Raw genomic sequence first — 24610 nt, 5'->3', positions numbered from 1 at the left:
GAGGCGCTGGAAGACAAGTGTCAAAGGAGAAAATTTAGGAAATGTAAAAGGGTAGGAGAGGAACTCTACTATTTATAGGCAACAAAGTTTGGCATATGAAACGGCGCAGACAACCATAAGACGCCACGTGGCAGTTTTATTGGGAAAATAAATCAACGCGACAAGTCTCCAATGAGATCATGACACATGGCACAATCTGGAACAAGTAAGATCAACCAAAGAAATGATGACACATGGCACGACGTCTAACTACTAACATGAAGGCACGTGTCCAAAGACAACAATGAATTCTACTGTACACTGGACGACCCTTGGACAAGGTAGCAATTGATGGTGGACAAAAATAAATCAACTCCAATTCGTCCATAAGAGTCGCCCAGAGCAGAATGGCTATCCCAGAATTATAAGGTCATCCCTCATAGGACGGTTGTCCATGGGCGCAGGGGTCATCCATCTGGAAAGTCCCTAGACGACTCCCTAATACTTAGGAAATTTCCAGATGCAGATTCATTTACCAAATCCTTTAAATCGGACTGCGTGCCACTATTTTGAAGCATGAGCAAGATAATTGTTCATCGCTCTAACTTCCTATTTAACTTTCTATGGCAGTTGTAGAAAATAAGATTAAACATTCTAACTTCTACGGTAGTTGTGGAAGTTAAGTCTAAACTTTCCACGAATATTAGGGTAGTTACAAAACAAGTAACTACTCCAAAGCTCACTATATAAGGACTCATCCACATCAAATGAAGTGAAGTTTTTCACGACTCCTAAGTTGAAACCCTAGAATTCTAGAGAGAGAAACTAATTTAAACATCGGAGGTTTGTTGGCCGGTCCACTCCGATCACCTTTGATTGTGTGTTTTTCTTTTCAGGCCTTCTAAGCAATCACTAGTCCATTGAAGCCTAGAGCATTCAGCCTACTGATCTTTCTTTGTTTCATCAAAGCTCTTTATTAAATCACATGATAAAGATCAGTAATATGGAATGAATTAATATTTTTTTATTAACTTTTACTATACAATGTTACTCCAAAGTTAATTTTTCTATTGCTCATTACTTGAATTGGATCATTATAATAGACTAGTAAGTTTCCCGTGCGATGCACAGATAATATTGTAATGTTTTATTAAAGATAATTTTGGAGAATGTTGTACATATATTATACCATAATTGTCATAGAACTTTCTTAGTAATGAGTTCATTATAAGAAGTAATAAAAGCTAAACAAAATAATGAAATAAAGATGAAATTTAGATTTTTTTTTTAAAAAAAAAAAACCTTAATGAACCAAACACTAAGATCCTTGATTCATACATTATTGAAATTCATATAAAAGAAAGCACACACAACATATAGATCATTATACAATTATCATTAAACCAAAACTCAAAAAAAAAAAAAAAAAAACCATTAACCCAAAACTCAATTTGTTGTAGGAAAAAAGTCAATATGTATTTCTTTATTGAAATATCAAGAGCCTTACTCTAAAAAGAAGCTTTGGAGTCTAAAGAATGCGGATTGAACAGTCGTGTTGTTTTTCCTCTGCAAATTCAATTGCCATTGACTAAATCCCCTCCACCTTACCATTGTACATCTTTAGAGTGATGGTCATTCCACAAGTATAAGTACTTATGGAGTATTGGAGGAAATGGCTAGAGTTCAAGTCTCTAAGAGAGAACTTCACACAGCTAGAGTAGAATTTTTATCCTGTAAAAAAAAAAAAAAAACCCTCCACCCTAGATGGCTTGATCCTTATAATCCAATTTATGATTTACAACAGGTTTAGCTTTTGTTTATTTTGAAAAGACCAGTCTACTCAAGTCATATGCTAAGATTAAACAATCTTGAAAAATCAATTACAATGAAACTTTTACACTACAATAAACAATTATCGACTTCTCAGTTCTAAACTTCAAGCATCTTTTGAAAATTGATATACACAATAACACAACCTATAAAAGAAAATAGTAAAACACAAAATCTCACGATCTTAACCTTACCGATTGTAAGTGAAGAAATGAATTTTTGAAAGTGACAAAAGATAGTTTGAACTCGACAAAAGATAGCTTGAACTCATACATGTCAAGGTCACTTAGTGTACGATGGATAGCCACTGGCTATAACAAAAGATCACAAGAGTAATAGGTTTCTTTCATTGGCCTGGTGTTGTAAAAAATTATTAGTATGGAAACAAAATTTGAGAGTAGTAGTAGTTTAGGAAATTTAACTATTAAAGGTTTTTTTTAAAAAGAAAGAAAGAAAGTTTTTTTAAGAGAGAAAGAAAGAGAATAGAGGAATATAGTCAAAGTTGAGAGGGGAAGGCAAAACGTGAGAGAGAGGTTGGGGAGTCAAAGGTTTAGAAAATCCTACATTAATCGTTATAGCAGAGTATTGATAATGTATATTATGTGAGAACAAAAAGGCAAAAACCAAAATGCCATTTTAGAGGCAAGTTGTGATTAATGCATCTACACAATCACAAAGGCAGAAACTTTTTATATAACTAACATAAAAACTTGCCGTACAAAAAAAAAAAAAAAAGACTAACAGAGGAGGCAGACTTTGTTTATGAGATGTTTGTATGTAAATTCATCACCATAAAATAATAAGGATTCCCATAGATTAAAATAAAATAATAATGATTATAGTAAATAAAAGATTTGGATTTGTGTAATTTAGGCTATAGAAATGCTAGAAGATTATTTATCTCGATCTCATTGGTTATTAGTATCCCTTTTATATAGAAAAAAAAAAAAAACTGAAACATTTGGTATACTAAGAGACATGAAGAAGAGAGAGAGTTGTGATGTAAACTCAGGCAATTAATGGGAGAGTTGGATGATTGTAGAAAAACTTCATAGGAGGTGTCACTTGGCAAAAGCTTAGACCCTCACACAATGAGATCTCTGTTTATATATACATATATATATATATATATATATATATATATATTGATTGATATGTGTGTGCAATTTATAGTTGTTGCTTTTTATGATGAACTCATTACTAAGAAAGTTTTATAATAAATATGCTATAATATACGTTTAATATTCTCCAAAAAAAAAAAATTATAAAACATTACAATATTATCTATACATCACACGGCAACTTACTAATTTTATTAAAATCAAAAGGCCAAAAAATTGAATCTCAAACCCAAGTTTTTGTACTCATTACTAATAAGTTCTTTTTTTAAAAAGCTTTAGTTGTTCCAACTTTGTTGCATTTTCACCCTTCTTTCTCCATTTCCCTTCAGCTTGGCTCTAAAGATTCTGCTTCAGATTTGTTTTAAGCCTCTATGATTTTTTTTGTTCGTTTAAGTCTGCAAGCTGTAAAGGGTTTGTTATTTATTTATTTTTTTTTTGTGGAAAAGGGAGTGTGGACCACTTTAATCTTGTCCACACTCTACTGTACACAGACATGTCGACATGAATAATGCCAATTCTCAATTTAGAGTGGAATGGGTATTATAGATTTCTATCAAGAAATAACAATAGTAGTGATGGTGTTATGGTCCACACTCTACTTTACACCGAATATAGACATAAATAATTCCAATCAACATATAAAGGCATCCATATTTATTCATTACCCACATGTTTGCCTTTATGCTAAAGGCATACATATTTAATTTCAATGTTTTTTATAATACATTACATGGTTCAGGGTCAAAGGAATATTTTTTGGAATATTCTGCTACAATTATTAACAGGAGCTAATGTATTAATTTCCCTCAAATTTTAAGGTTTAGGTACACCAAAAACACTAGACCATCTCCCCTATAATCCGAGACTAAGTTTTGACTGTTTCAAGAGTGGGCAATCATTCAGCTAGCAGTGTGAGAAATGGCAGAAGTAACATTGATTGAAGTTGTTGAGGGAGTGATTGGCAAATCGGGCAGCCTGGCTGATGAGAATGGACTACGCTGGGACGTGAAAGATGAGCTTGAAAAACTGAGGAACAGGTGTTTGTCAATCCAAGCTGTGGTTCTAGATGTAGAAGAGCAGCAGGCATGGAACCCTCAACTGAGTGAATGGGTGAGAAAGCTGAAAGATGCATTTTTTCAAGCAGACGACTTGCTGGAGGAGTTCTCTGATGAAGTTTCACGACGGGAAATGCTGTGCCAGAGCCAGAAGAAGATAAAGAAGACAAAAGAGGTTTTCATTTCCTTTTCAGAACTGAACTATCTTGCATATGATCTTAAAATGAGTCGTAAGATTAAGGCAATTAGAGAGAGGTTAGATGACATAGCAGATGATAGGATGGTGGTCGATGTAGTGGAACGTCTTGTGCATACACACTTTTTGAATAGGGATAGAGAGACTTATTATTTTGTACGCGATGGAGATGTTATTGGGAGAGAGAATGATAAGAAGAATATTATAGGAATTCTAAAGAATCCCAATGTAGATGTTAAAGAGAATGTTGTAAATGTTGAAGAGAATGTTGCAGTCCTTCCGATGGTCGGAATGGAAGGGTTAGGGAAGACCACATTAGCTCAATTCATATTTAATGATAAAGAAATCACAGATTATTTTGAGATAAGATTGTGGGTGTGTGTCTCCGATAATTTTGATGTAAGCATCATTGTTGAGGAAATTCTAGCATTTACAAGAGGGAAAAAAACAAAAAACCTTGAAATGAGTGTATTAGTAAATGATCTTCAGGAAGAAATTGCTGGAAAGAGATTCTTACTTGTGTTAGATGATGTTCGGAATTATGATTATGAAAAATGGCTTGAATTAAAGGAATTATTACAAAGTGGTGCAAGTGGTAGTAGAATATTGCTGACTACACGCGAGGAAAAGGTTGCAATGACTACACAAACTATCGAACCATACTTTTTAAGGGGTTTAGATAAACACACATCTTGGTCTTTATTTAAGAAAAAGGCGTTTGCAGAAGGACAAGAACCGGAGAATTTAAGGATAAAGGAAATTGGAATGGAAATTGTTGAGAAGTGCCGAGGAGTCCCGCTTGCCCTAAAGACTATAGGAAGCTTATTGTACTTCAGAAATTTAGTAGAATGGTTGTCCTTTAAGAACGGTGGACTTTCAAAAGTGGATCCAGGAAAAACTAGTGACCTATCAACACTTAAGTTGAGTTATGATAATCTGCCATTACATTTGAAACGGTGCTTTGCTTATTGTAGTTTATTTCCAAAGGATTACAAGATCAATAAACAAACACTGATTAAGTTGTGGATGGCGCAAATGTTCATTAAATTGTCAACTCAAAACCAACGCCTAGAAGATATTGGTAATGAGTATTTTGGGGAATTACTTTCGAGATCATTCTTTCAAGAAGTTGAAGAAGATAAGTGGGGCAATATATCATTCAAAATACATGGCCTCATGCATGATCTTTTGATATTAATAGCAGGACAGGAGAGTACCATTGCTGGCATAAATGGGGAACACATTGATGCACAAACTCGTCATTTGTCATTAGGCTTTCATTTAGGCTCATTATCTCTAACCACCCTATCTTTTCAAACAAGCAATTTAAGAACATTTTTGTTGTGCGGTCAAAATTTGGGTGAACATGAAAATGGATTAAATGAGTCAACTTGCGATGCATTTGTTTCACGTTCTAAGTTCTTACGTGTGCTGGATTTGCATGAGACGGGGATTAAAATTGTTCCAAGTTCAATTGGTAAGCTAAACCATTTAAGATATCTTGATCTATCTAATAATAGACATATCAAAAGGCTTCCTGATTCACTTTCTGACTTGCAAGATTTGCAGACACTTAAACTTTCTGGGTGTGTACAACTTAAAGAATTGCCAAGAGAAATTAGCAAATTAGTCAACCTTTTGTTTCTTGAGATTGATGGTTGTCGAGGTTTGACTCATATGCCATGTGGACTAGGACAATTGACTAATCTTCAAACGTTATCACGATTTGTGATGAGTAAAGATACCAGTTCAGTCTCTACTCATGATGGTGAATTGAAGGAACTTAATAGACTAAATGGTGAATTGAAGGAACTTAACAAACTAAATGAGCTGAAAGGAATGCTAGAGATCATAAATCTGAGACATGGAAAAGATGCCACATTAGAATATGAGGCTGCAAATTTGAAAGAGAAACGACACCTTCAAGCCTTGGGATTTCATTGGATTGAAGATGAAGTTGACGAGGAGGATGTTGTTTTTGATGAGACATCACTCGAAGCCTTGCAACCTGACCCAAAGCTTAAATTTTTATCATTATATGGGTATAGGGGAGTGAGATTTCCAAATTGGCTTTCATCCCTCACAAATCTTGTTGAATTTGCATTATTTGGTTGTGAGAAATGGCAATATCTGCTACCATTGGAACAATTTCCTTCTCTTAAGGTTCTTGAACTTGATTCGTTGCCTGCTTTGGAGTGCATATCTAACAGTGATGAGTTCTCAAATTTTTCATTCTTCCCATCTCTAGATGAACTCAAGCTCAAGTATTGCCCTAATCTAAAGGAATGGTGGCGAAGGCGGAGAGATCCCATGAAAGAGCTCAATGATGATAATGATAATTATGTTGGAATAACCAAAGCCACAACATCGATAGCAGAGAGCCATTTACTGCCTCAATTCCCTCGGCTTTCCAAATTATGTATTCGGGGATGCCCTCAACTGACTTCCATGCCTTTGTTTCCATCTCTTGAAAAGCTGGAGCTGTATTACTGCAGTTTCAGGCCAATGGAACAGACAGCAAGTATGGCAGCAGAAACAGTGGCATCAACGTCTTCTTCTACACCTGACACGTCCTCTTTTGCTCCTCTCTCCAAATTAAAGTCTCTAGAAATTGGGCGAATGGAGGAACCTTTGCCAGAGGAGTGCATGCAGAATCTTATTTCTCTCAATTTTCTCCGAATATATGAATGTCGTGGTCCTCTCCTTCAAGGCATTGGACATCTCACTGCACTTGAGCAACTTCATATTTGTTCTTCTGAGGTGTTTGATTTATCCAATGGTTGGAATGGAATGGAATGGCAAAAGCTTACTAGCCTCAGCTCTCTATGGCTCTTTCATCTTCTGAAATTAGAGTCTCTCCCAGTGGGGCTTCAACATGTCACCTCTCTGCGAAAGCTCACAATTGATCATTGTCCATGTTTGATGGCTATACCAGGGTGGATTTGCAGCCTCACATCTCTCGAAATTCTTGAAATTCTAGAATGCCCCAATGTGATATCACTGCCTGTGGAGATTAGTCGCCTTACCTCATTGCATACACTGAAAATTTGTTACTGTCCCATCTTATTACGAAGATGCAAGAAGGAAACAGGTGATGATTGGTTTAAGATTGCTCACATCCCAAACTTGTATATGGAAGAAGGAAATTCAGGTATACAACTTATCATATTATCCTCCTTATAGAACTCAGCTTTGTCTACTTCACCTTGTTCGTTTCTCTTTCCAAGTATTCACTACTATTTGGTGATAAAATTTCAGATGGAGAACCAAGTGCACAACAGAGGAAACTTGATCTTTTAAGAATTAGAGATTAATCAAATCTCTTGGGTGCTATAATTGTTCATGAAGTCACAGCTCACAGGTATTGTCTCGTTTGTTTATTCCTTTTCCACCGTTTTACCTGCTTATAGGATTTCCATTCTATAAAATTATATCTTCACATATTATACAAGAATATGTGAATTTTTTCCTTCATCTTATATCTTCATTTTAAATAATTGTATCATTGTATCTCAAACTGAGTTGATATATTAATGTACTTGTTCTGCTTTATTTCACATTGAACGTGGTGATATTGGGGTTCTATTATAGGAATAGCTGAATCTGTCATTATTATGCGGAGACTTGAAGTTGGCAACCACACTGCTGTTATTAGCTTTGTTGTACAGGTATTCCACATGTGCTTCCAACGTGTTATATCACATTATTTTGTCAACAGTAGACAAGTTCAGTGTTACCTCCTAATTTTGTACAGTAGCCTGGATTTCATTGAAAATACAGCTTGATATGAGTTTTGAAGTGCATAATTCATGGATAGATTTCACTTTGAGCTCCACCTGGACTCGATTTCTCATTTTTTAAATCATTTAACAATTTTTAGTCAAATGGACATTGTTCCTATGTTTTATTAAACATCACAGTGCTGACTTTTTCTTACTTCCTCAATTTAAAGATTGTAGATTGGCTTGGATTAGACTATAAGTTTATCTTAATGCTCAGTGTAAAGGAACTTTTCAATCATTGTGCACCCTTAGAGTTTAGATATACGAAGGTAATCAAATACTAGTGTTGTATTTGCATTTTCTGTTGTGGTGTATGCTTTATAACACTCAATTAGTGTATTAGACAACTAGAGATCCCCAGTTGCTATTGATTACTGTTACTATCAATACTGACTAAATATTACTATCAACAACATTTATTTTATAAAGTTATTCTTTCTAAAGCCATTAACAGAACCTGATAAATTTGTGGTTCAGGCTTTTATCATGTTCTTTTATCAGCTTACAATAACAATTTCTGCCTTATAAATTTTAGTGACTTTGATTTGGAGAGGTTCCCCAGTTATTGGAATAAAAAGGCTAGTGAACTTATTAATTATTAGTTGGCATGACCCTGCATTATAATTTGAAATTTGGAAGCAGTTTCAAGTTCTTGTCATGAATCATCCATAGAAGTAACTCGCATATAGTATCATAATCTCCCTTTCTACAGTAATACTTGTCAATTTTTTTTTTCCTTTGTCTCTTTCTTTAGGGCTTGATTCCTATTGACACTAGATTGTGTGTAATCCTTGTATCCTGATGCTACATACTAATTATAAATTCTCGTTTAATTGTGCTTTAGATAAGAAATGGAGAGTAAATGACCATCAAATGTATACTTCTCATATTAATATGGAATTCAAAATGCCCTTTTGTCTCCTCCCAATCAAGAAACAGATTCATTGCCGTGGGTTGTGACAACTTTGCATCATCGAAGTCCCAGATGGCTCAGTATTGCTGGGTGCATGTCCATTTGTGAGAAAAACACCTTACTGACTAATGGCAGTAGTTGCAATGGCATCAACTGCTTCCAAGCCACAATCCCTCAGATCTTGATGTAGTTGCCACAACTATAAAGCCAATAGACACCAAATCTGCTGATAGTAGCCAATATTGCAAGTATGCATTCTTAGTAGAACTGAACTGGTTCAAGGCCAATTTAACCCTGTGAAGAGTTGTCTTTCCTCATAGTTACAACCTTTGCCAAAGGTTGTAAGCCTTCACCAATATTCACATTTGTTCAAGAGTTACAACTCTCGGTTATGAATCGGAATAGGCTCATTGTGGGCATATTCATTGGGTTCGCCTGGTTGGGCTAGCATTGGTCCAACATTTCTAACTTCTCTTACCAACAGACCCCCTCGTAAGGTCTTGCGTTTGGCAGGTGAGTAGAGTCACCACTAATCATAGCATTTTAGCTATGTTTAGTCACCAACATCAATATTATATTATTATTAGCCTTAGGTTAAGAGCATGTGCAGTCTCTTGTTCCAAAGTTGATAAAGCATTTACAAACCATTGAAATAGGTTCAGGGTTCTGTTAATGTGGTTGAGAAGGTATCATTGCACCCCACAACATTTATTTAAAGCCAAAACTAAGAGAAAATTCAATTAAATTATAAATTGAATTTTCAATTGTGGTTTTTGCAATGTAATTTTTTTAATCTTTGTGCCATTGAGTTATTGGGTCAAAAGCCAAAGAGAGTATCCATGGTTTTGCTTCACAACCCCTATAAACCTCCTAATTCTCTCTCTCAGACCCGTTGATCTCTACAAGTTTGGTTTTTTTTTTCAAAGGTTGTCCATCTTCCCATCAAACATAAAATGGCTAATGTTTCTCCCGTATTTTTTTATTATTCTAAGTGCCAAAGGTCTCTCTAACACTAAATTTCTACTCATTTTAAATAAAAACAGATTGCTAATACAATATGAAATAGTCCCTGAAGACCCAAAACATGACTCAAATCCTTTTACAGAAAAGATACGCAGACTTAACTACTTCAATGCACTTCATCAACTAGCCATGGCCCTTTTCTTTTGTAGATTCACCGAGTTTCTATCTCTCTGTAATTTTCTTTTCTTGATCAATGGTTTTGCAGATGCATGGTGATGGGGTTGGTCTCTCTTCAAAAAGATAACTGATTTTATTTTATTTTTTTTTGGTTTTTGTTCTTTCAAGTACTACTGGTTGGCACGGCTGAAACAGCACTGGATTCAGTTGTTTTGGGGGTTAGGGTTATTTGTGTTTGGATATTGGATGTCACTGTGATAATTAAAATACTCTACTGTAAACTGATATTCTTTCTATTTGTCGAGACCATATTCTTGGGATATATAATATCCAGCCCCCATTACTGGATGGGATATTGGAACGTTTTTTGTTTTAACACAGACCTCAAATTTCATGGCCTCTTGGAGTGGACGTTTTTTTTTTTTTCTTCAAAACATGTTTGGATGAGAATGTAATAAAAACTTAAAATATTGCTTACCAATCACAAGGAACTTATAGCAATTAGCCTTTCATAATTTCATTCCCAAAAAAAAAAACCAATAAAATCTTATTAAGCATGATAAACATTGAGTCCAAAAAAGAAGCAGCAGCATGATGGACTCAGACTATAGAATTCAGAGAAACGCACATTCATGAAGAGCCAAGAGGGCAGCAAAGACAACTGAAAAAAGAGCCAAACGAACAGCCATGCTTTTAGCATATCTTACGCATAAATTTCACATATATGACTCACTACTTTTTTAGATTCTTTTTTATTTTGACTAACTTTAAGATTCTATATAATATATGTGTGAGATGTTTCGTTCGTACCATTTTTTATGTTCCATTTTATGTTTCACCGATTACAATTTGTCATGTGTTTATTTTTTTCCATTTTAAAATATGACTGTTTTATAAAGAAAGTTGAACAAATACATGACAAGTTATAATTGATAAAACATAAAGTGAAACAAAAAAAAGTGGTATAGAGGATTTGTATTTGTTTCACATATATGACTCACTTGAAGTGCGAGAAGGCATTCATTTGCACTCAAATTATGAATTCTATAACAAGTTATATATATGTGTGTGTGTGCGCACGTGCGAATAATTATGGATGATGGACAGAATAACATCCTTCAATTTTAAATTTAGCAACATAAAGTTAGGTGCTAAATGATTACCATAAGGGGTTTTTTTATATTAAAAATAAAATCAATATTGCTAAATGATTACCATAAGGCTTTGTGTGATTTTGAAAAGTTGGGTGGCATTTTGATAAATAGGAAAAGTTAGGATGGGCTTGGGCTGAATGGGTTTATAGGCCTGTGGACTTTAGCTTGGGGGTTTACTTGGGTTTAGGCATAAGTCAAAGTGGGCTTGGGCTGAGTGGTTTAAAGGAGTTGGGTTGGGCCGTGTGATTTGAGAGAAAATGGGTTTGGTTGAGGAAAAAATGCCTAAGAGTTTGGTTGGAGGAGTGGAAAAGTAGGATGATAGAAAATGGAGAGTGGATAGAAAAGTAGAAGGATAGAAGAGATTTAGTTTTCTATCATTTGTGTTTGGTTGAGAGGATGGAAAAGTGGAGAGATGAAAAACTTATTTGTTTGGTTGATAAGAAAAATGAGAGATTGGAAAAAGTGAAGTTCGAGGAGAAAACTTTTTGGTGAGCCCGAGAGAAAACACCTGGGCCCTACCATCTCTTTTCCCCCTCCTTCTCCAAAAAGTTTTCCCTCCTCATTTTCTCTCCTTTTTTTTTCCTTCCTCCCAAAAATTCACTCTACCAAACATCTTAGGGTCTATTTGGTTAGAGAAGTGGAAAAATTGGAGGATAGAAAATTGTAAAATGATAGAAAATATTTAGTTTTCCCTTTTGTGTGTTTGGTTGGAAGGGTGGAAAAGTGGGAGGGTGGAAAACTCTTTTGTTTGGTTGGAGAGAAAAAGTGAATGATGGAAAATGTAATTTATATAAATTGACTATTATACTTTTGTTATATAATATGTAAGAAATAGATTTATTTGTACTCATTTAATAATATAAAATTTACCACATCATATATATAAATTTATATTATTATAATGAAAAAAAATTATAATAATGTACATATAAATTTAATTGGGCAAAGGATTTTGTAACCAGCAAAAAGGTGGTTACAAAATCAGGTCACGTTGAAAAAAAAAAAAAAAACAGAGGAGAACTTGGACCTGTTGGTGAAGGAGATGAGAAGAGGAAAGTGATAAGGATGTTTGTGGGCAAAAGTTATCATGTGAGGTAGGTGAGAGGGTCATAGGTCATAAATGAGGGTAGATGGGAAGAGGACATTTTTGTAAAAGTACTACTATAGCATTTTTCTCCCCAGATTTTTCTCCCGATTTGGGAGGAAAAAAAATATAGGCCCGGAAGAGAAAAATTTCTTCCGGATTTTCTCTCCTTTTTATTTTCCTTCCTCAACCGAATAGTGAAAAACAACATTTTTCACCTTATTTTCCTCTTTCTATTTTCCATTCTTCCTATTTTCACCCCAAACGAACACACCCTTAAAGTTGGATGTAAGGAGAGGAGAGGGAAGAGGAGAACAGCTTTTGCTGCAACTATCCTATGTGACAAACTGTAATTGTAGCAAAACTTGTAACATTTTATGTAGTCCTGAAATTTTTTATATTTTTTTGAATCCGGTTAATGAGTGCCTTTGGGCATTTGTTAAAAGAAAATTTTTTATACCACTTTTATGAAAAGTATAAAAAAATGTCAACAACTTTTTTTCCTTTTTCTTTTCTCATAAAAATTTTCTAAAAATATTTTCCCCCCCATCGCATGAAATTTCAAATACATGCAGAGAGAGAGGGAATTAATCTTTTTCTATTATTATTATTATTAATAATCAAGTCCTATAGGTAGTTTGTTTACCCTTAGGAATGAAAGCTAATTATTACAGGATTGCACAGGGCGCAATAGCTTTAATATTAGCCAAGGATTAAATCTAATGCTCAGAAAATTGACACGTCATATCCCATGCTGGCAATCCACGTGCTTTAATTTCTCTCCTATCTCTTCTCTTTTCATTTCAGAAAAAAGAAAAAAAAATCTCTCGAAGACTGTTAATCTATGGCCGAATCTCAGTGGGCTTCAGCTCGTCCCACACTACCACCACCGGTGATGCTTCCTGGTCTAATCTTTTCCTTTTTCAAAGTTTTCTTGTAGCTCTCTCTCTTCTCATTGCACCCACACCACTGCCGTTGGCGGTGCTTATTATCAGTGTCACCACCACTGGTGGCTACTGAGTTTTCCTCTCTCCCTCTCAAATTTATTTTCTCTTTTATTTTTCTTTTTGTTTCAGTTTTAATTATTTTGATTACTAGGGTTGTATGATTTTTGGGTTTGAAAATGGGGGTTTTGGGTATGGCTGAATGTGCTGTGATTCGATATTTGTTTGATGGTGAGCTTACGTGTGTTAGATATGTGTTGTGGTTATAGCTTTGGTTTGTATTTTTGGGTTTCAAATGAACAGTGGTTGGATAGGGGTTTACACTTTACAGACGTGGGTTGATGTCAAAATGGGTTTTGATATGAGTCTGTTTTATTGTGTAAATACATGTCATTTTGTGCGTGAGTTATTGAGTGAGTGAAATTTGTGTTCTTGAGCGTGCTTAAATTAGTGTAAACACATGAAGTAGTTGAGTGCAGATCTTAAAATCTGTTTATGTAAAGGGTAAATTCTACCTTTTTCTTTTTTTTTCTTTTTTTTTTTTTCTTCCTTTGCTTTGATCTTTGTTATTGCCTTGCTTCTTTATTGTTGCTGTTGCTGTTGCTGTGGCCTTTGAGTCCTATGTTATTGTTGCTGAAGGTGTTTGTTGAAATGCTTCATAGAGTTTTAGTTTATCTCTTTGTATTTTGCCTTCTTTTTCTTTTTGGATTTTTATGTTAATGTGATACTAAAACTGTGATGTTATGTGTATGGAAATTGGATTTTCGAGCTAGTGTGTTATCATTGAGAACTTATCTCAGACAGACAGTAGACAAATTATTCTCATAAAAGCTATGATTTTGTATTCAAAATAGCACTAAAAAAAAACTATTTATTTGTTAACTGCATTAAGTGGCCTGCTAGCTGCCCTAAGCTGTTTTAGCATTGGATTTGAATCTATTGGATTTGACATTTAGGAAATGTTGATACCAAATCTATGATTTCCCCCCTTTTTTTCTCTTTTTATGATTTATTTGCCTAAGATCATACATTTCTTACTCCTTTTAGCTTCTTTTACTGAAAAAGAGCTATGATTCTTAGCTTGATACTAATTTCTCAGTTTGAATTTTGTCACAATGGATCAATTTTTTCTCATTCCCTATGTTTCTATTGTGGTTTGAGTTGTGAAATGCACTGAAGGTGTTTGTAAAAATATTTGTTAGAAACTTTGAAGTGATGTTAAGATATTTTATTTGTATGTTGTGCAGTCTTGAGAGAGATTCGTCGTATTGAGAAATGTGCCAAAATATGTGATTGTAAATCTTTGGGTCCAAGTTGTAGTAATGTGCTTCAAGTTGCAAAAAAAAAAAAAAAACAAAACAAAAATGTGCTTTTCAATTGTTAACAACAAGAGAGCTTGATATGGTTTCTTATTCTAGTGTAGAGGGACGAAGGGGCCAAGTTTAAGCTACTTTTGCAATTTGTTGATGTGCAATCATATAAAATTGGTAGAAGGGAATGGAGGTCGTTATATGCCAAATGATGAGAGTTACTTTCTGCACTGCATGGTTGTCCAAGGTTGTTGGTTTCCAATGGCTGATTTGTTCAATTGTCTAATATCATTTGTGACCTTGAGAAGTAAATGATTATACTTGTAATAATTGATTGTAATATTATTCTAGAGAAATCTAATTGAATTATAGTAAGCAATTGTTTTCTATAAGAATGATGTGTTTTTTCTCTCAATTGTTGCTCCCTTTGTCTCTATTAACTATTTGCCCCAATAAATATTTGGTCTTGGCCAAGTGATCCCTTATGCTGCGTTTGTTTCGAGTGAAAACACTCTTAGTAAATTATTTTACACCCTCTTGTGTGTTTGGTAGCTACAGAAAATTCGGTCAAACAGAAATTCAAATATGTGTTAACTATAAAATAATCCTTCTCAGCCGTAAAACCATTTCCATTCTTATTTAACCTTCAACGAATTTCCGAAAAATACACACCTGAAGAGAGAGAGTGAAAGAGAGCTTAAGCACACTCCACCTGAAGAATCCAAGCACATCCTCGTTGGTTAGATTGTCGTCCTTGTTCAAGCCCATTCTTGTCGATGATGCCCAGAACCACCCTTTGACACATGGCCCCGCCGTCGCATGCAAGCCACTTCGTCGACCCATCCCTTGTTCTTGTCCTTGTCCTTTGCTGACCCATCCCTCATCCTCACCGACCCACCTCCATCGACCCATCCCTCGTATGAACCAACCCATACCTTCAAATCAAGTTTTACGGGTTGAAACCAAACATGAGAGAGAGAGAGAGAAAGAGAGAGAGAGAGAGAGAGAGAGAGCGAGCTTGAAGGGAAAGTGAAACCGAAGAGAGAGAGCTTGAACCTGGGAGAATCTCATTGCCACCGCCGGCTCATAGTCGCCGCCTGAAGCTTGTCGTCACCGCCAAACAGAGATTGGAGCCTTGTCATCTCGTTCTCATTGCCGTTGAAGCTCATCGTCAATGCCAAACACAAATCAAAGCCTTGACCTGATTTCAACCTCTCTCGCTACCACTCTCTTTCCCTCAATCTCTCACTCTTTCTTCCTCCCCTTCTTTGTTTGACCGAGTTTGAAAGTTTAATGGTTTTATTTTGATTTTTGTTTCTTTAAAAAGTTTATATCTTGCAATTTCTATTATAAATTTGTTTGGAAGTTGAGAAAATGATTAAGAAAATGTGAGAAACCAGTAGAAAATTTGTATTTTTCAGAATGTTACCAAACACTTGAAAATATTTTTTAATACAATTTTCAAAATGCTACCAAACACTAAAAAAATATTTTCCTTTCCCAAAAACATTTTTACCGGAAAATATTTTACACTCGGAAAATATTTTACACTCGGAAAATATTTTACATTTAACCAAACGCAGCCTTAGTCACTATTTTGTTAAGGGATCTTGATTTTCTTTATACTTTTTGAAGAAGTAATAAAAGTTGGGAGATTTCTTTGTACATGGTTTATAAGAAATATAATATGAAAGTTTGCAACAATTGTAAAATTTACAAGCAATCATGCAACTTGAATTACTAGCTAGTTTTAACACTAAAATGAGCTGCTTTTAACACAAAAGAAATTAGGTTGCAACACAAAAGTTTTTATACCAGCAATTACAACATTTAAATTTGAAAAACAAGGAATCACAACCACTAAAATGAAGGAAAGAAAATAGCTAATAACTGACACACTAGGACTCGAAAACGAGAGACTCAATAAACACAACTGGTTAAATTGACCTAACTAAATTAGAAAATGACTCCACCTACATGATAGACATCACACTAAATTGACTTCCATAACTCACTGAAATGGTTCATAACACGCAACAATGGAACAACTATGTAACACCAAAATGATAACAAGGGTCTACACAAAAGGAGCTCAAATCTTGTGTTTAAAATGGTTCACAAAAGTTAATAAACTAATCAAACATTATTTATTCCACGTGGCTGAATATAAATCAACATTACAAGCAATTAATAAGCATTCTATGAGAATCTACCCAACACTATAAGATAGCTAGAGCTTATTAAACCCAATCTAAACTAATATTGAAATACATGGGAATTAAACTTCATCTTCATCTCCTTATCAAAATGGATGTGTATAACTTGATCCCTATCAATATGTCTCTCCAAAAATGCTGCATAATTTGGTCTTGCATGCTTCCCGTGATAAACATGTAACAAATCTGATAGATAACATATACAAGAGCATCATTGTTTCTTTCTTTTTCAACAAACCCAAAAGAATAGAAGCATCGCGTGACTGTACTACCAAAAAAAAAATTATTATTACAAAGAATCAACCAAAATCTGAAAATTCCAAGTAAGCTTGCAAACTTTAGTTGCATCTAAAAGAAAAAATCTTTAAATTGCAGAGATGAAAACGAGCAATTCTTCCATGAAAAATAATTAATGGCTGAACATCAAGGTTTAGCATTTTAATTTATACTATGCAAACATCTTAAAACCATTTCAAGTAGCATTTTTCAAACACCATTTATGCAAAATTATCAAACACATGTAAATAATAATTTTTTTATAAAAAAAGTTATGCTCTCACATAAACCTCATTCATGCCAAAGCTTGATATAGTATATTTCATTTTTCCCCTTCTAAACCCCCTTGCCTAGAATCTCCAACAGCTAAACAATGCCACCACAAATGACATCACAACACCCATTCATGAAAATTGCCAAGCAAATAAGTATTTTCACAAAATAATGTTTGAAAACTCAACAATCAAAATTCAAATAAAACAAAAATACAAAGCTAGTAATTATTGCTACATTTTATCAAACAAATGGAGTGCATAATAAATGAACACCAGTTGAAAATCAGTAGGACATAAATTTCTAAATACTCCGTACAAAAATCATTCAAGATACATCATTCCATCAAAGACTAACCATAATTATCAAAGAGACCAACATGGATGTCAAAGGAATCAAAAGAAGAAAAAAAAACGTATGGCAGAAAATCTCATGGGCCAAAAAAATCTGGAAATTTCAAAAAATCAATCTGATTCGGTGACTAAGTCTATCAGTTTGATTTTTCCATTTGTAATTTTTCCGATTTAATTTGGTACAATTAGATCAGATCATGTCATAGTAGTATTTAATTTGGTACGATCTGATCAGATCGTGTCATAGTAGTATTTAAATTGGACAGGAATCAAGAGTATCTGAAATGCTTATTACAGTACTATATTATATGAGTTTATAAAAAAAAAAAAAGTACTACATTATATGAGATGTGAGGAAAGCGTGCAGAAGTTTAGAAAAAAGTTAATGGCACCAATACCATTCCGATAAAGAGTCTGGCTTTTGCAGTAATATTTGGCATATATCTCTTTCTCTTTCTCTGTTTTTACTAATTAGCATTTAGTACTCATGGAACTGACAGGCAGCTCATTAATTATAATTCTTTACTCCTGTAGCTAGTCCACCATCTGAATCAAACTACAATCTGATAGCATTAACTATAGTTTCATAATTGTATATTTATAGAGCACAACCACGAATAAATTTATTACCACAACCATTTTCACAATTTTAACTACAATTTACCTATATAAGAGCACTTGCAGCAGTGGAGCTAAATAGCTATATAGCTATTTTAGCTTCACCAAAACACTAAAAAGAAGCATGCAATAGTGGAGCTAAATCTATATTTTTTTAGCTCATTGCTACAGTGCACATCTATAGATAGATGTGCACTGTTTCATGAGAGCTAAAAAAAAATTAATTTTTTATTTTGTGTTCACATTACCTTTTTATTGTGGTGTTTTTATTGTAGTGAGATGTATTATTTTATTGTGGTAGATATATTATTTTATTGTGATGTTTATATTATTTTATTGTGTTAAAAGCTAAAATAGATCCACTGCTGCAGCATGTGTGTAGGTAAAATAGATAAAGTAACTTTTGGTGAAGCTAAATTGCTAAATTTTTAACTCCACTGCTGTGGATGCTCTAATAAGTTGTAAATAATGAAAATAAAATAATAGATCTATGTAGGTACATGATTTCATCACACATGAGTCACCATGCAACAAAATTGTAACAAAATTATAGAATTAATTATGGTACCAGAATTACTAGCATAACCACCCAACTCAACATTAACAACTATATTATACATTTTTTAGTGGTGAGTAAGGAAAACACCAAAATCCAAACAAGAGTAATCAGAAGTAGCCTCCATTAAATGCTTAGTCAGATCTTTTTAGAAAAGTTAATGTCATCCGAGCGTGAATGCTTCATTAAAGAGTTATCATAATTAGCCTTCATTAAATGCTTACACAGATGAATACAAGCATTCACACTCAATACCAGCTCACAATATCAGGTTTAAATAAAATGAAAAATCAAAATCCAGCCCTCCTCTCCACCCCCACAGTCCGCCTCACAAACCATCGGAATCACCATGGACCGGAATTCGTGGTGGAGCTTTATAACTCCGCCATCACCTGAGCCACAAACCGTGACTCTCAAGCCCAGAATCGTCTCATCTCTCTCATTCAAAGTTACTGTCACTTATCAGAGGCCGAGTGAGAGTCTATACTCTATAAGGTGGCCTGAAACAAAAAAAACAAAAAAAACGCTGCATCCATCGTATCTCCAACAAAGGACCCAGCACCGTATCATGGCCATCTTCCTCATCATTTTTGTTTTAATTTATGTATTTTGTCATTTGGGTTTTGTCTAGTTTTTGAAACAAGCTGATGGGTTTTAATTTGTTCTGTTATAGACTTCTTTGAGAAAAGAGCACTAAAAATGAGATGGGTCTTAATTTTTGTGTTTGTAAATTAGCTAGGCTCAGTGCCAGTGGGTTGGCGGTGCTTGGATTTCTCAGCCAGCCAGGTTTACTTTTCTTGAATTTTCCCCTTCACCACTGTTTTTTTGGCTCCGGAAGTGACTCCGTTCGGCTTTTGTGGCGGCATGTGTGGTGGAGCTGTGGAAGTTTGAACGTGAGGACTGACTACTGAGGAGGAGGGTAAGCTGTGGGTGCTTGTATTGTATTCATATTTTGGTAAAATGCTGACGGTGCACTATTAAACGCAATTCCTGACTCCTGACTGAATTTGAACTCTTCGCGGATCTCTTTCTCTGCGTACGTCTTCTTCACTAACTATAACTGGCAATGGCATTAAGAACACATGCAGCTAGCATGAACTTGGTAGCTCATTAATTACAATAATGCTTTACTAAAAGGGTTCAGCTACTATATACTATATATGTGAGAAGTGAGAAGAACTACCCACAACCTCAAGATACAAAAGTAAGAAGCCTTTTTTGAACTATACAAGGCGAGAGATAGCTAGAGACATTGACAGAGTGCAGCAGCAATGGCGAATGCTCCACATTTTTTCAAGGTCATTCTCAACAACTGTCTACGAGATGGGAAGCTTGTAAGTATATTCATCTCTCTCACTTTGTGCGTGTGTGATTTAAGAACTTGATGTTACTACTACTTTGTTAAACTAGTTGGATCAAATGTAAGATGATGACCTTGTTCTCTTGTGTGGGAAAAAGTTTACAATTCTAATGTTAGGTAATAACTCCAAAATCAGTGATATACATGTAGAACCAAAGAGTCTAGCTAGCTTGTTAAACTTTGTAATTTTTCACCTCATATTTTGAGCTTTGCGACTTGCAAATTGCAAGTACCTTGGGACGGGTTGGGTCAAGAGGGGTTGATGTAGTGGTTTTGTTCTTTTTTATTTTTTTTAATATAATTTTATAAAATTGTTTAAAGAACTCCTTTTATTATTTAATGTTATTATTGTTTTTAAGTTTTTGGGTTGGTATTCTTTGAAAAAGAAAAGGATAAAGAAAAAGACTTTTTAGTCTATATAATTTTGGATACAAGCAGCTGTTTAGTAGCAGTCTATGAAGCACGGGTGCGGCGTTTGGGCCGCCGCACCCGCGTCGGACGCGGCCGGACGCGGCGACGCGCAGGCGACGCCGCTGCCTGCGCGTCCGTGCCGCGTCCGGCAATAAAAAACCATTTTTTTCGGCGCGATTCGGCGCGATTCGCGCCGATTTGCGCCGATACGGCGCCGATTCGGGCCGACGCGCGCGAAATCGCGCCGATTCGGCCCGAATCGGGTGAAATCGGTCCGGCCGATATCGGCCGATACCGGCGAAATATTTCGATATCGGCCGAAATCGGCCGAAATATTCCGATACCGGCCGAAATTCAAAAAAAAAAAACAACAATAACGACAGGTTCGTATGGCTGAAAAAAAAAAAAAAAGAAAAGGTGCAAACGCACCGTTTGGAAAAAAAACCAAGACCCAACCCTCTCCCTCTTCATTTTTCTTGAGCCTCTCTCCCACTCTCTACCTTCACTCTTCAGCTAGGCTCTCTCCTACTCTTTGTATTCTAGTTATTATTTACCATTACTCTTAAATTTGGTATATATTTATATAATGTGAAAAAAGTATGTTTAGCAATATATTAAAAATATAAATAAAAATATTTTTAATAATTTTTTAATCGCCGCACCCCGCCGCACCCGCACCCTACTTTTTCAAAAATTGCCGAGTCCCGCACCCGCTCCCGCACCCGCACCCGAATCCCGAAACGCACCCGTGCTTCATAGGTAGCAGTATGGTTCCTCTTTCACCTCCAAATATATTTATTCTAGTTTTGCCTTCCTAGCTATCACTTTGTTCGCACTTTGGGCCATTGAAGATTTGTTATGCTAAAATTAGGAGTCCATTTGGATTTTTTTTTAATGAAAATTAGTTTTAAGTATAACTGTAAATAGAGAAAATGAAGTTTTTTTTTTCCTTTTTTTTTCTTTAAAAAAAACTGTACATGATCTAGTAGCAGCTCTAGAAAATTTTTTCAACGTGGTATTTAAAAAACATAAATTTATATAATTTAATAAAAAAAATTTTATATATTGACAATAATAACAAAAAAAATACAAATACATAAAAGTTTATAATTTTTTTTTATAAATTTTTATATTTTAAAATTATTGCATAATTTTTTTTTATAATATCTTGTTCACTTTCTTGTAACGCCCACTGGAATAGCCAATCCAGACAATTACATACGCTCCTTAAAAAAAATAAAAATAAAAACACAATTATATACACTCACACAATTACACAAAAGGCAAGAGATAAGAGCCTCAGTCTAAGTCAAAGACTCACAGGTCAGACGAGTCAACGTACTGTGGGTGGGTGAAGTTAAAAAATATAAAACATTAACAATACACAGAAGGACAAACCGATAAAGTCAAGTAAAGAACTATTCAATATTAGTCACTGTTGTGCATGCGCTATTCGGAACTTAGTTCAAAATATCCGATGATGAATCAGATTTTTCAGTTCCAGAGAGAGAGGGAGAGAGAGAGAGAGAGAGCGGAAATGAGATGGAGAATAAGGGAGAGAACTGAGATACCTTGAGGGCTTGCGTTTGAGGCCACGCAGGCGAGACGATATGTTAAAGAACTGAGATCCCTGTGACAACCCTGGCCTCAACGTGCTGCCGACCCTCATGAGCAAATATGTTAAAAAATAAATGGACTTAAAAGAAAAGGTCGTTGTTTGCCAACATTACAAGGATTTAAATAATAAAAATAGAAGAATATAAAGAATTCCTCATACCTGCTCCCCTTTCCCCTCTTTTTTTTCCATTGTTAGTTGCAGAGTAAATATTCATGCAAACCATAAGATAGTGGAATAACTTGGTTGGTTCTCAAAGATATATGGAGTATAAATGTATAGTAGTAGAAAGTAATGAAGCTTTTTATTTGCATTTTATTATAATAAAGATAAGATGCAAGAATTATTTGGATAGTGGAATGGAACCAAGTCAACCAACCATTACTCCAATTTTGTAAATATTGTTGTTTAGAAACAGAAACCACGTTTTTCCTATTAAGAACAATGTGTGTGTATGTGTGTGCGCTTAATACTTCATATTGTATTTTATGGGCAAAACTTAATTATAGACTCATTCTTCACAGGGAATTCCTAGAAATTTTACAAGGAAATATGGACAGGGGCTGTCAAACTCTGCATTTCTTAAACTTCCGAGTGGTGCAAAATGGAATGTAGAATTGACAGAAAGTGATGGTGAGGTTTGGTTACAGAAGGGCTGGCCAGAATTTGCAAAGTACTACTCAGTAAAGCAGGGGCACTTCTTAGTTTTCCGATACGAAGGAAATTCCCACTTCTTTGTACTCATATTTGATGAGAGTGCAACAGAAATAGACTATCATTTCAATACTTCTCATGGTGGGAAGGGCAAGCTTCATAATGAATTTATAGCTCCTAATATTGAAGATATTGAGAGTTATAGTGCTATTGAATTCTTAGGCAGCTTTCCACCAAGCCCAAAAACAAGGGATAAATCACCATTACCATATTTTCGACCCCACAAGATCATGAAAACTAATTCAAGGGGTAAAATTGCAATCACTTCCAATATGCAAATTTCATATAATCCTGTTTGAGTCAAAGTTCCTGGTTTATTATGTTTTCATAATCATGTTGAACTTAATTTTTCAGCAAAAGGCGCTAAAGGAATTTCTACGACTGTTAGAATGATCCAGCCATTGAACAACAATGAAACAGCTAGAGCACTTCAGAAAGCAAGAGCTTTCAAACCTAAAAATCCGTATTTCAAGGTTGTCATTCAACAATCGTACTTGGATCGGAATTTGGTAAGCTTTCAATTTAATAGCTACTTGATCATCAAAAGTTCTACAATGTTCACTTTGCATGATGATATACATTTAAGAGAGAGGAAATTTGGTAGCAATGCATTCTTTCAGAGCAGGGCTACCAACTTTTTAGTTTCATTCTTCACTGAAAAAGAAATATTCTTTCCTTAATTTTTTTTTCTTCATTATCTTTTTTCAACAGAATATACCAAAGGACTTTGTGAAGAAATATTCAAATATATTGCATGGCGATGTCAACCTCTGCGTTTCCGATGGGAGTAACTGGCCTGTTGAGTTTTGCAAAAGGACTGATGAGAATCTAAAATGTAGGTTCAACTGTCGTTGGAAAGAATTTGCAAAGGACAATAATCTGGAAGTAGGAGATGTTTGTGCCTTTGAATTGATTGAGCCCACTAAGACTTTCAAAGTGGTCATTTTTCGTGTGAATGAAGAAAATTGTCGTGCCCCCTATTGCTAGGTATGAATTTTGCTGAGTTTTCCAAATGAGTGCCACATTAGTTTGCATAACTTCATATATTCAATGTTACTTTTTTGTTGTGTGATCAGTCCATGACAATGGAATTAATCAAGTTTAAGTGAACTCAAGAGAATTCTTAAACTTTAATTTGACTATCCTAACAACCATGAAGTTGTCATTTTTAGGGCTGGTTACAATTCTACAACCAAAGCTAGAACTTTTAATTTTCTCAAGGAATTTTTATAACAGAGCAAGAAACTCAATCTATAGACATGAAAATGGATAAGTTAAGAGAAAGTTAAATTTACCTAGTTGCATGCAAATGTTTGAAGGTATACGGTTTTAATTATGTTTCTACTAATGTTATTTGATATTCAAGTTGAATTACTAAGCTCAATGATGTTTCTACTAATGTTACTTGATATTCAGCTTCAAGTACTAAGCTCATGTCTGAATTCATGTTTCTCTTGTATGTTGATCTTATACAGGAGGGCTTACTTTTTTTGCTAAAGAAGGCAAAGGCATGTTATTCTCCTAGGTGCCTTCAAGGATTGGTGAAACCCAGGATATTACATGTTTTGGATATGCAACAATGTTCTTGGGAAAAACATTAGATTTTGGTCATGGAACAAATGTGTTTTTAATGGCAGTATTATGGTTATGTATGTAAGAATTTGGATGGTTATGGAACAATTTTAGCGTTTTGAAATGGTTATGTACTAG

The 24610-nt window shown here is 34.7% G+C and overlaps 2 protein-coding genes across 3 annotated transcripts; both read left to right on the top strand.

Moving 5' to 3' along the window:
• Positions 1 to 3759: 3759 nt before the first annotated feature.
• LOC142614731 (putative disease resistance protein RGA1) lies at positions 3760 to 10386 on the top strand. Of its 2 annotated transcripts, XR_012840529.1 has the most exons (4): positions 3760 to 7332; positions 7440 to 7542; positions 7773 to 7849; positions 10105 to 10386. XR_012840529.1 is itself a non-coding variant. In XM_075787287.1 (3 exons), the coding sequence occupies exons 1-2, from the start codon at positions 3849 to 3851 to the stop codon at positions 7493 to 7495; spliced, it is 3540 nt and encodes a 1179-aa protein (XP_075643402.1). In that variant the 5' UTR covers positions 3760 to 3848; the 3' UTR covers positions 7496 to 7542; positions 10105 to 10386. The 2 variants fall into 2 exon arrangements, 1 of the variants encoding a protein (XP_075643402.1); XM_075787287.1 differs by lacking the exon at positions 7773 to 7849.
• A 9634-nt stretch (positions 10387 to 20020) lies between these two features.
• LOC142614726 (B3 domain-containing transcription factor VRN1-like) lies at positions 20021 to 24610 on the top strand. The gene is made up of 5 exons (XM_075787280.1): positions 20021 to 20134; positions 22711 to 23149; positions 23255 to 23409; positions 23612 to 23887; positions 24376 to 24610. Exons 1-4 carry the CDS (start codon positions 20072 to 20074, stop codon positions 23885 to 23887), a joined length of 933 nt encoding a protein of 310 aa, XP_075643395.1. The 5' UTR covers positions 20021 to 20071; the 3' UTR covers positions 24376 to 24610.

This window comes from Castanea sativa, chromosome 11, assembly GCF_040712315.1.
Source record: "Castanea sativa cultivar Marrone di Chiusa Pesio chromosome 11, ASM4071231v1".
Lineage (NCBI taxonomy): Eukaryota > Viridiplantae > Streptophyta > Magnoliopsida > Fagales > Fagaceae > Castanea > Castanea sativa.
The sequence above is the reverse complement of the archived record's forward strand: the minus strand, read 5'-3'. Positions and strand labels throughout refer to the sequence as shown.